Source organism: Pyrus communis, chromosome 12 (assembly GCF_963583255.1).
Source record: "Pyrus communis chromosome 12, drPyrComm1.1, whole genome shotgun sequence".
In the NCBI taxonomy this organism is placed as follows: domain Eukaryota; kingdom Viridiplantae; phylum Streptophyta; class Magnoliopsida; order Rosales; family Rosaceae; genus Pyrus; species Pyrus communis.
Genome location: NC_084814.1, coordinates 3,998,972 through 4,013,281, shown reverse-complemented (window position 1 = coordinate 4,013,281; position 14,310 = coordinate 3,998,972). Strand labels below are relative to the sequence as shown.

The following is a 14,310-nucleotide window of genomic DNA, read 5'->3' as shown; positions in this document are numbered from 1 at the left end:
AATAATCAAAATGATTGGCAGTGAAAAATCTCATGGACAACTTCTATTATTTTTTAATCTAAGATACTAAAATGAAGAATTATGTCAATCTTAAGAACTATTTTGCTAAAAAAAACCTTATGTGAAGGAAGGGTGTTTCCTAAAACCTTCCCCATCCCCAAAAATTCACAGCCCATGTGCTCATATACATATATAACTAGCTCTTAGGTGGGAAAATTTGAGATGCCTAACACATTACATACATAGGGTTTACTTATCTAGTGCAAAAGCCCCTAACTTTCTCTTGTATTTCCAACACAATTTCCAACCAAATCTCTTTACTGCGTATTCAAAAGTCTCAATATTCGATTCTGACCACTCTCTCTAGGGTTTATTAAAGCCATTGTCAATTGCGACCCAACAAGTTGTGATAGAAACATATTTTTCATCATATAAATTAATGCTTATCCCCAATATAGATAAATCTTTTACTGTCACGCTTATTCTATTACTATCCAAGTGTTATACTATCTGTGTAACATAGTTATGATTGATATTCATCGACTTCCAGTATAATAACAACAAATAGATTTTATGTGTTGATATAATTTATGTAAATATGTAGTATCACGTGATAGTGTGAAAAACACAAACATCGATAGACGGAAACAAAGAAAATAACATGATGAGTGCCTACCTACCTGATGGAGAAAATTGAATAGAGCACTCATTTGGATTTGGTTAAGCACTGGATAATTCACACTTGAACACAGTTTAGCAAATGACTTTTTTTATTAATTTAATCAATACCAATAGAATTACACAATAGGACATGAAATGATTACAATCACATCCCAAAGGTGAAAAACAAGTTTTCCACAATATTATTTTAAATCATGTAAATAATCTGGCTAGGAAGGTAGCCGACAAACCACAAGTAACAGAACTCCACTAATCATAATTCCGAAAAAAAAATGATAACGAGACTCTTTCAAAAGTGGGGCTCTCTTTAGACTCTTTGTCACCTCATGTTTTTCGCACAATGTTTTACAATGTTGATGTTGATATGGAAATTAACATTAAACCGTGAGGTAACAGAGAGTTCACGGAGAGTCTCGCTTTGAGAGATTCTCATTAGCGTTTCTATTCAAAAAAAAAAAAAAAAGCAAAACAAATATTCTTGGGCAGAGCAGAATGTCAAAGTTAGTAAAGCTTACCAAATTTGAAGATGGCCCTTACAGTTTACTATAAATACCAGTAACCATTTAGCTATAGCTTCGTGCAATATTGCAATACCACCTTTGCAATAATATTGATCATTAGCAAGCTCTCCTTTCTCTATTTTGCTAATGGCTTTCTCTCTTGGGTCTCAAGTACTCTCCCTTCTCATTGTTTTGCTTTTACTGCAATCTCCGAGCGAGGCCGCAACGTGCAGTGACTGCTTCATTCACTCTCGAGCAACTTATTATCCGAATTCTGAAGCACAAGGAACAGACAGTAAGAGACTTTTAATCAAAGAAAAAGAATGAGCAAAATCTTTCATGTTGCAGGCATATGCTTACTAGATATTTTCTTGTATCGAACTGCAGGTGGTGCATGTGGATTTGGTTCATTTGGAGCAACACTCAATGGCGGGGATGTCTCAGCTGCCTCTGACCTCTATCGCAGTGGCCTCGGATGTGGAGCTTGTTACCAGGTGAGCATGCACGATTCTAAGATGTGTGTGTGCGCAAACGCGTGTTCAATTTTTGTGATCATAATTAATTTTCTTGATGGTTCCCTAGGTGAGGTGCACCAATAGTGCCTATTGCTCAGACAAAGGAGTAACTGTAGTTATAACTGACCAAGGCTCGAGTGATGGCACAGACTTCATCATGAGTAAGCAAGCGTTCGGCCGGATGGCTCAAAGCACTGAAGCAGCTGCTTCTCTGCTGTCACTTGGTATCATTGATATTGAGTACAGACGGTAATTAACAGCCTAAATCCTGAAAGCAACTTTGAGGAACCTGCATGATTTTGTGATAAATCTATATGACTCAAGTAGCTCCTCAATAATCTGTCCTCTTTTTCCAAACATGCAGTGTTTCATGCAGCTATCCAAACAAAAATATTATAATCAAGATCGATGAGCACAGCAACAATCCTTATTATTTGGCTTTTGTAATATGGTACCAGCAAGGGAAGAAAGATATCACCGCTGTCCAGCTGTGTGAGGTGTGTGTGTGTGAGTCAGGATATTCAATACATATGAACCAAACCAACTTGCCTTGCTCTTCACAAGCACTGGCTTTTTCTTGAAATAAAATTAAAAGATTTGTTAGGTACACAAATTATATCATATGTTTGTTTATAGCTAATAAAACTCTTGTTCTTAATCATCAACCTAGTTTTAATTACTTGCTTTTATTGTTAATTAAATATGTCACCTTCCTCATTACACATATAATTGAAATAATATATATATTTATATTTATATTAACTTATATTTTAAAAAATTGCTGCAGACAACAAACTTTGTATGCGTAGTACTGGACAGGAGTATTGGAGCAATTTGGACAACAACTTCAGCACCAAGTGGACCCTTGCAAATAAGAATGTTATTCAGCGATGATGATGACGAGACTTGGGTTGTTCCTCCGAACACTATACCACAAGACTGGAAAGTTGGACAAACATATGACACTGGAGTTCAAGTTAACTGATCAGATCAGATCGGATTTTATTAATCCTGTTTAATTATCAATTTTTATTAGTTTCTTAAAATTTGTTTTGTTTTGCAAATTGGAAGAATGAATGTATACGAGACTAAATTCCTCACCTTTTAAGGTATTGGGTGACATAATTGGCTGCTCCAATATTCCTCAAAGTTCCCTCCTATGTGGATATTGGAACTTTTCCCTGCAAAAGCAAAACTGTTCAAAAGGTGCTAATCAGATTTTGATACCATAAAAAAATATGATCAGAATGTACGAGGTTTATCACGCTCTTAAGGAACATATAAACACTCCTCGGGATAAAAATTGATATTGGCATAGAGGCAGCAACTATTTTAAGTGTTCTTATGAATTCAAAAAGTAAAACAAACTACAGAAATTTGCATCAAACCAACCTCTTTAATCAAGTGAAGGAACCTCTGTCTGTCAAACATATTTCCATTCACTCCATGTTCCTTTCCACTATTATATGCTTTCTTCCTTCCATTATTTTCAAACGGCATTTGGTATAATGAAATCGTGAGAGGATTTTCCTCAACATTCAGAGCAGGCATGTCATGAGTTTCCAGTGTAGGTTAAACTTTCTTGATATATTAGATGCATAGATTTATGACTCACTAATAGTGCCAAATACAAGGGATAGCATCTCATCCACTTCGGGATGGAGTTTATCGCCTGAGAGGAATACATTAACTTTCCCTTGCACCAGAATCCAACTGCATCCAGGAACCTTTCTCACTCCTTTGAATCCCATCTCCCTTCTCAGCTGTCTTTCCTCAATATGCTGACCATTTGCTGCATATATGTTGCAAAGCACCACATGGGCTGGTGCATTTAAAGGATCCAGCTCTAGGAGATTTTTGGCTGCATATCTAGCAACATCAGCATTCGTTTCACCAAATCCGCATATACCAAGCAATGCACCCCAAACAGTGCGATCTGGTTTGAAGGGAAGCCTTGAAACAAATTCTCCTGCTTCTTTTACTTTCCCAGATCTTCCCAGAAGATTAATCATACAAATGTAATGCTCCAAAGCTGGTTGAATTGCATAAACATTGCTCATGGCATGGAAAAAATCCCACCCTCTCTGGACAAGCCCTGCATGGCTACATGCTGATAGGATGCCCAAAAAAGTGACCGAATTTGGTCGGATTGTAGATTTGACCATGGCTCCAAAGATCTTCAGAGTCTCATTTGCCTGTCCGTGGTCTGAAAACCCCATAATCATGGAATTCCAAGAAATCAAATCCCGGAAACACATGTTTGAGAATGTACAGTAAGCATCATCTAGCTCCCCACATTTGGCATACATGGAAATCAGTGCGTTGTTAATAAACAAGTCAAATTCGTACTGTGTTTTGATCAGCAGGCTGTGGAACTGTTTCCCAGAATCAAGATATGCCATTGCACCTGCAGCTCCAAGAAGAACTGAATATGTTGAACTGAGAGGCAAAACACCTGACCTCATTTCTGAAAACAAATTGGTAGCTTCAGCAAAAAGCTCATTTTGGATGTGCCCCGAAATCATCACTGTCCATGCAATTGCATCCTTATCTGGCATGATTTGAAACATATTACAAGCCTTTGATACTTGTCCAACGCTAAAATACCCAGTTATCATAGACGTCCAAGAGATCTTGTCTCGGATGGGTGCATTGTCAAAGCAAATTTGTGCCTGTTCTAGCTGCCCAATCTGTATGTAACCGTTAATCATAGAATTACAAGACTGCGCAGTACAGTTACTTGAGTTCTTGATGAAAAGAAAGCACGCGGAATCCATGATACCATAGGCCGAGTACATGTGAATGAGGCTCTTTGATAATCTGCCATCATAATCATCATGGTCCCAACCATCGACAATCAACTGAGCATGTAGTTGCTTGCCAAGATGAGGCCAACCAATACCCGCACAAGCATAAACAAGCGATATGAAGGTCTCTCCGTTTGGTTTTGTGTCGTAGTTCCCCTTAAGTTCAAGAAATAGCGACAGAGCTTCTTTATAGAAGCCATTCCAAGCAAAGCCGCCAATCATGGCTGTCCAAGAAACAACATTCCTCTCAGGCATTTTTTGAAACAAAGAGTATCCCTCATCCACATGGCCAGACCGACAGTAACCGGATATCATGCTAGTCCAAGTAATCACATTCCTATCGAGCATCTCATCAAACAAAACTCTTGCTTCGTCCATTCTACAATTCTCAGCATACCCAGAAATCATAGCATTCCAAGAAACAACATTCTTCGTCGGCATTTGGTCAAAAACCTGCCCTGCTCCCTCCAAATCCCCATTCTTAATCAACCCAGCAATCATCGAATTCCAAGAAACAACATTCCTCTCTGGCATCGCGTCAAACAACTGCCTCGCCTCGTCAATCCTCCCCGCATCCGCAAACCCACAGAGCATTGAAGTCCAGGAAACAACATTTCTCTCTGGCATCTCATAAAAGAATCGCCAGCCCTCATTCAACCTCCCAGATTGCACATACGCAGACAACATTGCATTGTAAGAAACAATGTTCTTCTCAGGCATGATATCAAAGAGCATCCGTGCCTCATCGACCCAGCCACTCCTCGAGTATTTCGTGAGCAAACAAGTCCAGTGAACAACGCGGCCATGGCTGCTTCTCTCAGGCAATTTCTCAAGCAGCTTACGTGCGTCTTGACACCGACTTTGAGAAAGACAGTGTAGAAGCTGAGAATCGTCGGGGGTGAGTTTAGCAGAATGGGTTCTCGAAAATGAAATCTGGGTTTTATAACATCGGCAATAAAAATTGCTGGAGCCAACTCTGATTAAGGTTTCTGAGAGGTCAAAACGGAAGGGTTTATAAAATGAGGCGCGCATGAACGTGAAATAAAAAAATAACAAAATGTGGAGTGCATGCCAAGAGGTGCAGGTTGAGAGAAAAAAGTATTGGTATCTTAGAGCATCTCCGATGAAGATATTAAAATATAAATATTAAAGGTTAATTTAATAGTCAACGTGGCAATATTAGATCTTTTTTTTCTTAAATTTATATGTCAACTTTGACACAAAAAAGCTTATGATTTAATCCATGTAGGATTGACATATCAGTTGGAACAAATTTAATTATGTGACATTCTACTTAGAATTCGATATATCCTTTTAAAGATGGTCTTATAAACGTTTGATAACCATTTTGTTTTTATTTTATTTTTTAATTGAATGCTAAAAATTTATTTGATAACTCCTTTTATTTTTTTTAAAAAGCTAAAAACTAAAATATAAAACCTACTTTATTGAGTTTTTAAATTTTGATTTTCAGTTTCATTTTTTTTCTTGAAGCTAAAAGTAGTTTTCATTTTGTTTTCAGTTTTTAATTTGAATTTTGGTTGAAAATTGAAATCTTGTTTAGCAATTATTTTTAATTTTCAAACTAAAAAGTAGAATCTCAACTCCAAATTTTGAAAACTCAATGTCAAATTTTGAAAACTCAAAAAAATAATTTTCAATATTTTTGAAGACTAACTAAACACGATTTCAAAAAGCAAAATGGTTATTAAAGGGTTTATTAATTTTTTTTTTTTTCAAATCAAAAGGTTAATTAATTAATTAAACTAAAACCTGAAACGACGTAGTGTCGATGGTTTATGTTTGTTGCTGGATCTACTAAAATACACGCCCCTCAAATCTCAATCTTGTCGGTTCCGTTCCCAGACTGACTCCAAATTTTATTACTGCAGGCTCCAGCCGCATCTCTCCTCCTCCGATTCTTGGGTTCCGGTAAGAATCCCTAAATTTATTCACCTCTCTGTCTCCATTTTCTCTGATTCTTCTGCTAATCCAATTGATGAATATATATAAAATATTACATTTTTTTAATTATTAATTGTTTAACGATTCTACTGTTTAACTCATTGATTGGATTGGATTGGATTGGATTGCATGTCCTAGTTTTGAATTTTATCATCTGATCTCTCAATAATCCTGGCCGTATTTAAACGTTTGTGTTTTTTTCGATGGAGGGACTTGTAGTCGTCCTGTAGAATCAATGCCGTTTTTCCTACTGAAAAAATGGATTAGTTTACATATACTATATATATATATATATATATATATATATATATATACATGGATGCATTGTATGTATGTGTTAGTTTTGAGTTCCCTTATGTTTTGTTATAGTATATGGTATAAGGTGAAAAACGAGATTGAAATACTACGAAAAGGTCTTAGGTATTACAAATTAACGTTATGCTCACAAGTTTATCTTTTTGTGACATTCAATATTTTCGTTTAGAAGTCCTTTTAAATTGATTGAAAGCGTTTTTGATAAAGTGTTTTTGGGTTATAAAAGCACTTGAGGTGCATTTTGGAAGAAGCACCAATTATGTGCTTATTGCATAAAGCATCTAAGTGCTTTTCCAGGATTCACTTACATTTTTATTCGGTTTAACGTGATTGTATGTCTATAGAGTGACAAGTGAGTTGAGTTCCAATTTGGCCCATGCAGTTTCAATTACAGCTAATTTCTCCGGATTGTTTTTCATTCGATTCTCTATCCCTTTGATGTGCCCAAAAGTTACTTTGTGGATTCGAAGTGTGATGATAATTGAAGTTGAAGTTGGATTGTTACCATATACTTAGGAATAGTAAAAACAGTGAGCAGGCTATCAAAATTTCATTAAACGAGAGGAATGGGAGATGTTCACAAGTTGAAGTCGATTGGCTTAAAACTTTAGCAAGTGAAAGTTTGTAGTTTGTTTCCTTTTTGTTTACTTTCTTGAATAATGTAGTGGGTGTTTAGTTATTTACAATAATTTTTTCTAAAAAAAAAATGAAAGGGGATCAGCAAGTGGCTTTGCCGTGGCAGTCAATCCTTGCAGGGGCCGTGAAGACTCACAGAGGTATTTTAGCCATTCCTGACCACCATCGTGTGATTCACCAATGCCAGGCATCGAACCCATTATGGCGCTCATAATTGTTGGGTGGTTTTTAATGTCTAATCTGTTTGGCATAAGGGCATTTTGTTTATGTTGAAAATATCAGTTTTTCAGATTTCTTTGTTCTTTTGGATAATCGTTTAGAGTATCTTTAATTTACATCTCGGGCTGGATATTATTGATACTTACCTTCCTATTTTACCTTTCAGCGCTGCTGCCAAAACGAAGCCTTCGCGTTTGACCTTCAGAAGAACCACAAGGGCTAGTAGTATATATAAAGGGCAGTGTCTAAAGCTTTTAGCTTCGAGATCCGAAAATGGAGTTTTTGGATGAGGACGCAAGGCCTAGGTTCCTCTTCCAATCCAAAGCAGTAGCTTCTTCTGCCACAGACCTGCAACCCCATTACAAGAATCTGAGCAAACCATTCATTTTCTTTACCATCTTGATCTCGTTTCTGTTAATGGGTCTCGCCTTCTTCCTCCTATCCGAACCCTACCAATCTCTTCTTATATGGGCCGCTCTCGCCCTCCTCATTGGCCCCTTTGCTCCTGCACCTGTCACTGGTGGTGACATTCGGGTTGGTCATGGCCCAATCGTCGACTTCCCAGAAATTGCAACCCAGGTAGAGGATGAATCAAAGAAGCGGGTTTCTCAGAAGAGATCAAAACCACGTCGATTTGACGAATTGGGGGCAGATTCAACGCCCATGCCTGAAACTATTAGTGGGTCTGTGAGAGAAAAGAAAAGGAGTGAGGCTTCCGAAGGTAATGGTAATGGGTCAGTGTTTTTTGGTGAAGAGACGGAGTGGGTTGAGGAGGATGTTGAGTTCTTGAAGAAACTGCTTTTGAAGCACCCGGTGGGGAAGCTCAGACGGTGGGAGGTTATCACCGAATCGTTTCAAGGAAAGCATAAGGTGGAGAGTGTGATAAAAAAGGCCAAAGAATTGGGAGAGAAGAAAGTGAGTGATTCAGATTCGTATGCAGAGTTTCTGAAGAAGCGTAAGCCCAATGACAAGAAAACTGAAAGTGGGAATCAAGAGTTGGGTGATGAGTCGGTGGCGGATAATGGTGAAGTGAAGAAAGAGAGTTGGTCTTCTACTGAAGACATTGCATTGCTGAATGCCTTGAAGGCATTTCCGAAGGAAGTGTCAATGAGGTGGGAGAAGATTGCAGCTGCTGTGCCCGGGAAGTCGAAGGCTGCTTGTATGAAGAGAGTTGCTGAGTTGAAGAAGGGCTTTCGGAGCGCCAAGGCTTCTAACGAAGAGTAGACGAAGTTTGTCTGATCAAATTTTGAATCGGATCTGCATTTGCATTGAGGAGGTAATTTTGATGATTCATAGTTTTGTTTAAATTGAAATTGAGAATTGTTGCCTATGTTTGATCCGTAGGCAATTTCATATCATAGTTCCATTGGAGTTTGGTGATTGTCCGCCCTTACAAACATGCTGTAACTCATACCTCTAAGTTATTTATGGTTTGATATACAGAAGTAATATTCATGTACGGATGTGATATATTTTAGTATTATTGTCTCGTGACTTTTTTTTGCACTTGTAAGTGAGAGATCTCAAAATCGACTACCGCGAATGACGAATATATGTGATTGAGATCATCACCTCAAATCAAACTAAGCTAACATTTTATACGGGATCCGCATGATGTCAATCACACGGTTACTGCCATTCCATCATGAATCATGGTGTGCTACCTCGTTCATATGACTAATTTTTAGGTGTACTTTGAAGCAGCATCGTGTATTATTATTTCACTTAAATTATGAAACATATATATATATATATATATATATTTTTAGGGTAAATCTCAGTTTACTACTTTCATGTTTTGTGATTTTTAACATTTAGTACATCAAGTTTTTTTTTTGTCTCAAAGTCATACTTATAGTGTAAATTTTGGGAGTCTCATACATTCGATAATCAAACTGTTAAATCTTCCGTTAACTAATGATGTGGCACCTATGTGAACAATGACAGGGCACCACGTGTCAATAGGGGGCCCACTTGAATATTAAAAAAAAAAATTTAAATACAAAAAAAATAAAATAAAATCCCCCCTCTGTCTCCTACCCCCCATCCCCTTCCCTTCCTTCCTTCCTTTGCAACCCGCACCGGAGGTAGATTATCTTTCCTCCTGTTTGGATGCCCTTTCTATCCCTTTCTATTTTGTGCGATCACGGTTAAGTCACGTCAACATTTTATATTGATTTTTTTATAGAGATAATAAGACAAAAAGTAATAGGAATATAAAATATTGACGTGGTTTAATCGTGACCGTACAAATAGAAATAGATGAGAAAAGCACCCAAACAGGGCAGACAATCTACCTCCACCTGCACCTCTCTCCCTTCCATCTCTCCTCTGCAACCCGCGACACCTCCACCATTCCTCTTCACACCACCACCTCCTCCACCACTCCTCTCCCAAGCCCCGCGAGACCAGAATCGCCCCCGAAAAAAAAAAAAAATCTCGTATCTTCCTTCTTCCTTTCACCGCCGACCCACCTGCAAGTCCAAGCCACCGACCAAGCCTTCGCATCCGTCGTCATCTTCATAAAAATAAAATAAAAGGTTTCGATTTACTGAAGGATTTACTTGTAACTCAGGCCGTTTCCTCCATAATTCCACACCAGCTCCCCAAAATTTCAAAATCCAAGAGAATCCCATTTCTGGGAAATGTTAATATGGTGCTCTCCAACGTTACAATCTATGAAATCGATGTGGGTCCGTTGCGTTTCGAGCTGGGAGACGATGGAATCGCAGTTATTGATTCTGGGGTCACCTACAATCTGAATATGAGTTGGCACTATTCTTACAGTATTTGGAGTGCTTCTGTTGTTGTTTTAGATGAAGGTCGTGCTTCGATTCAGAAGCAATCAAAAACCAAAACAATAAAATTCAAAACTTTCCCTCAAAAGGAAATTTCCCGAAAATCCCATCTTACGGAATCGGTACTTCCAAAACATGAGAATGCTGCTAGAGAAAAGCCTGCTGCATCAGAGCTTGTTGCTGCAGCTGCTTCAAAGAGAGAAGAAATTTGAGGGTTTTGCCGAGAAATTTGAGGGTTAGGGTTCGAGTAGAAGGCCTCAAAGAGAGAAGAAAAATTATGGGTCTTGGGTTTGCGAAATCATTGGACGAAAACGGAATATGGCATTGTCTCCAGGGTTGGGGGAGATTCTGGTCTCGCAGGACTTGGGGACAGGTCGACTGTGGACAGCCAACGACGAGGGTTGGGGTGCAGGAGAAGGAGGAAGAAGAGGGTGGGGGTTAGGAGAGGAATGATGGAGGAGGTGGTGGTGTGGAGAGGAAGGTGCGGGTTGCAGATGAGAGATGGAAGGGAGGGAGGTGCGGGTTGCTGAGGGAGGGAGGTAGACGCCCCGCGCGGGGGGGTGGGGGGGGAGGGGGATTTTTTTATTTTATTTTTTTGTACTTTAAATTTTTTTTTAATATTCAAGTGCCACCCCCCCAATTGACAAGTGTCACTCAGTTATTGTCCACATAGGCGCCACGTCATCAGTTAATGGGAGACTTAACAGTTTGACTAACTGATGCATGAGACTGTCCCAAAATTTACACTTTAGGTAAGAAAAAAAACTTGATATACTAAATGTTGAAAACCATGAAACATGAGGGTAATAAACTGATATTTACCCGTTGAAAACCACAAAATATGAGGGTAGTAAACTGAGATTTACCTTTTTTTTATTAATTTACCTATGACACATCTCGACCGAAATCAAGGCGTGCTGGCCGTCACGTGAGGGTGACGTAGCCATGTGCATAGTGCGGAAGCAAAAATAATAATAAAAGTACGAATAAATAAAAACCAAACTACCAAAAGCTAGTTAAAGTAACACACTAGTGTGAGACTAAAAGTGATAGACAAAATTCAGAGCACAGAAAGCCTAAGTTGATCCTACATTTGTGTTGTTCTGTCAGAACCATCGTCAAGTCCTCGTGAGCCACCAAAGCGCTTCTAACTAGAACCTGGAGGGGCGCAAAACAGAAAGTGTAAGTGGGCAAAAACAAAGCTTTTCAAAATCATTTCATTCTCAAAAGTTCTAACCCCTCTCCGTAAAACCTGTATAATTTCCCAGAAAATGGAATATATATATATATATATATATATATATCAAAATCATGCTCAAAATAACAACATTCATAAATATGCCATATCGAATATCTCAACATAAGATGTAAGTAACCCAAGTGATGTCAATCAATGCAAATGATATATCAGCCGAAGTCACCCAACGTGACCAGTACGGCTGCATTTAGAGCTCAAATCCACATCTTAACAACTATACCTGCACATGAGTCGGAACCACCTAAAGTGATCTGTACGACAGGCTGGATGTAAATAAATACGCTGAAGTGTTACGATCACGTGAAGGCTGTGCGAAGTATCGCAAGTCACCTATGAGTCGGAACCACCTAATGTGGTCTTTACGACAGGCTGACACCTACCTTGGATTCAAGGTGAGTGTGTGGTGCGGGAGGTGAACGATCACGTGAAGGTTGTGCCCTAACTCTGGGCGTTAGCACTAACACCAGGGTGCAGGTTTATGAGCTCTCAATGCATCTCACATAACCACTAATTCACATCCATAATCTATAAACTTACCTGGCACTTACCTGTGCGTCCGCAGCACCAATCATAAATAATTGCAACTACTAACGCATAATTAAATAGGCAGACACTTGGCATGGCATTTTAAAACATATAAACATTCAATTTCATTTTCTGGGAAAACTCTCAAGTATATAAGTATATACGGAAAACCAAAAGCCCACTCACTGGTATGTGGAAGGGTTGTAGCCCCCGAGCCTCGAGTGACTGCGCTCGTCCTCAGGATAGGTCTCACCTATACGCGAAACAACTATATAAACGTCAATTTAATGCACATAACCAAAACTAGGTAATAACTTCTAAAACTAGGTAATAACTTTTCATACAATGCTCAAATGGGTTGTTTGAATATACCAACATGATCTACTTAACCTCACGAACATCCTTATATTTTTAAAATAATTTTCTGAGGTTTCACGCTCCCCCACGCGCCAGCCAAGGCACGGCCAGACGCCCCCGCCACGCGCAGGCATGTGCCTAGCACGCGGACGGAATCCCTAACGGCATTAAGGAATATTCTGTCCAAAAGCAAGCATATTCCTTTAAAACTAACCTGATGTTGTTAACTGATGTTAGGAATATTCCGTCAGAGTTGACGGAATATTCATCGTCTTCTCCGGTGATCCTCGCCGGAGCAGCCGCCGGCCGCCGTCTGCGTCCCCAGAAACTGGGAAAATTTTCAAATCTTCATATCTTCTTCATTTATCAACCAAATTCCATGAAATTTGTACCAAAATGAAGCTTACAATGAGTAGAACAAAACCTTACCACTTTGAAGCCCCAAAAATGTCGGAATCTTGCCGGAGAAATCTCGCAAAATCCAGCCAACCTTACAACTTGCTATCTCGACGTCCAAAATCCTTCAAACTTGTTCCCCGAGCTTCTTAAGAAGATTCTAAAGCTCCCTATAACCTCAAAACTCGATGAAACCTCTGCGATCACGAGTGCATGAACAATGCATGAAAACTGGGTTCTCAGGTTCTCGGGTTTTCGAGGGTTTCAAGTTCTAAAAATGGTATAGATGAACTCAGGAGCTTGCAAGGAGTTCAAATCTTACCTTCGAGACATCGATCCGTGCGTGAAAGGTTGGTTTTGAAGTTCGTCCATACACTTGCAATGGAAATGGAAGAAAATCCAAGAGAAAGAAGAGAGAGGGAGTCATGGGGAAAAAGGGATGGGTGTGTGTAAGTGTGTGTATGGTCCAAATGGCAGCCCACCAACCAAAACAAATCAAACACCCTACAACGCTAATTAACGTCCAGGGGCAAAATCGTTTTTTCCCACAAACGTTACAAATAATTCGGGACTGGTTGTCACAACCTAAGTATCTTCTACTTTTTTTTATCTACACTAAGGGGAAGTAATATGGTTCAAATTCGCCTTTGGCGAGAATCGAACTTAAGACCTCTCACTTACAAGTGAAGATGAATACCACTGGATTGTAGTACTAAGTGGCAACTGTATCTTCTACTTATATTTTAACATGTGCAATAGTAATATCACGTAATAGTGTTTTTGATAAAGGTGAAATTCTTTGCCATTCCATCGTACCGTACTATTATCATACCAATTTTGTGTCAAATGATAATAGTACAATAATTGTACCGAAGTGAAGAAAAAAGAGACAATATTGTCTTAAGAAATAAATAATGTACAACCTCACTATAGATGATACTAGATATTTGTGTCCACACGATACTGCGGGATTGAAAATTTTATGAAAGATTATGCAACTTCATAAATAATGTTTGAGTTAATATTGTTCCACTTATGTAGCGATGAGAAATTATAAAAAGGTAGAATTAACGTATGCCAAATGTATTTCAATGATTCTAATTATATAGAATTGGGAAGTCAAATAAATCATATATAGCCACAAAATAGTAACAGATACAGATGAGATTAATCAACATCTACCAAATCAAAAGTAGATGTGGAAATTGAAATAATAAACCTTGTTTTCTGTTCAAAAAGTCATGCAACAATGGGAACATGACTAACCGGATAGAATTGTGATTAACTCACTCCATCTGTAAACAAAAGAAACCCAAACCAAGTTCAGCAAAAATTATG

At 38.6% G+C, this 14,310-nt stretch overlaps 3 protein-coding genes across 5 annotated transcripts; 2 read left to right on the top strand and 1 right to left on the bottom strand.

Moving 5' to 3' along the window:
- The first annotated feature begins 838 nt into the window (after positions 1 to 838).
- LOC137711209 (expansin-like B1) lies at positions 839 to 3,012 on the top strand. The gene is made up of 5 exons (XM_068450421.1): positions 839 to 1,476; positions 1,569 to 1,675; positions 1,764 to 1,945; positions 2,061 to 2,193; positions 2,484 to 3,012. The coding sequence occupies exons 1-5, from the start codon at positions 1,329 to 1,331 to the stop codon at positions 2,679 to 2,681; spliced, it is 768 nt and encodes a 255-aa protein (XP_068306522.1). The 5' UTR covers positions 839 to 1,328; the 3' UTR covers positions 2,682 to 3,012.
- Positions 1,316 to 5,543, bottom strand: LOC137711208 (pentatricopeptide repeat-containing protein At1g32415, mitochondrial). Of its 2 annotated transcripts, none has more exons than XM_068450420.1 (4): positions 3,089 to 5,543; positions 2,798 to 2,891; positions 1,542 to 1,985; positions 1,316 to 1,455 (listed from the first exon to the last, which is right to left on the bottom strand). In XM_068450420.1, exon 1 carries the CDS (start codon positions 5,533 to 5,535, stop codon positions 3,301 to 3,303), a length of 2,235 nt encoding a protein of 744 aa, XP_068306521.1. In that variant the 5' UTR covers positions 5,536 to 5,543; the 3' UTR covers positions 1,316 to 1,455; positions 1,542 to 1,985; positions 2,798 to 2,891; positions 3,089 to 3,300. The 2 variants fall into 2 exon arrangements, with proteins under 2 accessions (XP_068306521.1, XP_068306520.1); XM_068450419.1 differs by having other exon boundaries at positions 2,798 to 2,877.
- Positions 5,544 to 6,304: 761 nt separating this feature from the next.
- LOC137710896 (transcription factor MAMYB-like) lies at positions 6,305 to 9,144 on the top strand. 2 transcript variants are annotated; one of them, XM_068450053.1, is made up of 3 exons: positions 6,382 to 6,435; positions 7,497 to 7,559; positions 7,805 to 9,144. In XM_068450053.1, the coding sequence occupies exon 3, from the start codon at positions 7,912 to 7,914 to the stop codon at positions 8,860 to 8,862; it is 951 nt and encodes a 316-aa protein (XP_068306154.1). In that variant the 5' UTR covers positions 6,382 to 6,435; positions 7,497 to 7,559; positions 7,805 to 7,911; the 3' UTR covers positions 8,863 to 9,144. The 2 variants fall into 2 exon arrangements, with proteins under 2 accessions (XP_068306153.1, XP_068306154.1); XM_068450052.1 differs by lacking the exon at positions 7,497 to 7,559 and having other exon boundaries at positions 6,305 to 6,435.
- The last annotated feature ends 5,166 nt before the right edge of the window (positions 9,145 to 14,310 follow it).

Coding starts and splice junctions, on each gene's coding strand:
- LOC137711209 (XM_068450421.1), top strand. CDS start 1,329: ATGGCTTTCTCTCTTGGGTCTCAAGTACTCTCCCTTCTCATTGTTTTG. Junction 1,477..1,568: donor TGAAGCACAAGGAACAGACA/GTAAGAGACTTT, acceptor ATCGAACTGCAG/GTGGTGCATGTGGATTTGGT. Junction 1,676..1,763: donor GATGTGGAGCTTGTTACCAG/GTGAGCATGCAC, acceptor ATGGTTCCCTAG/GTGAGGTGCACCAATAGTGC.
- LOC137710896 (XM_068450052.1), top strand. CDS start 7,912: ATGGAGTTTTTGGATGAGGACGCAAGGCCTAGGTTCCTCTTCCAATCC.
- LOC137711208 (XM_068450420.1), bottom strand. CDS start 5,535: ATGCGCGCCTCATTTTATAAACCCTTCCGTTTTGACCTCTCAGAAACC.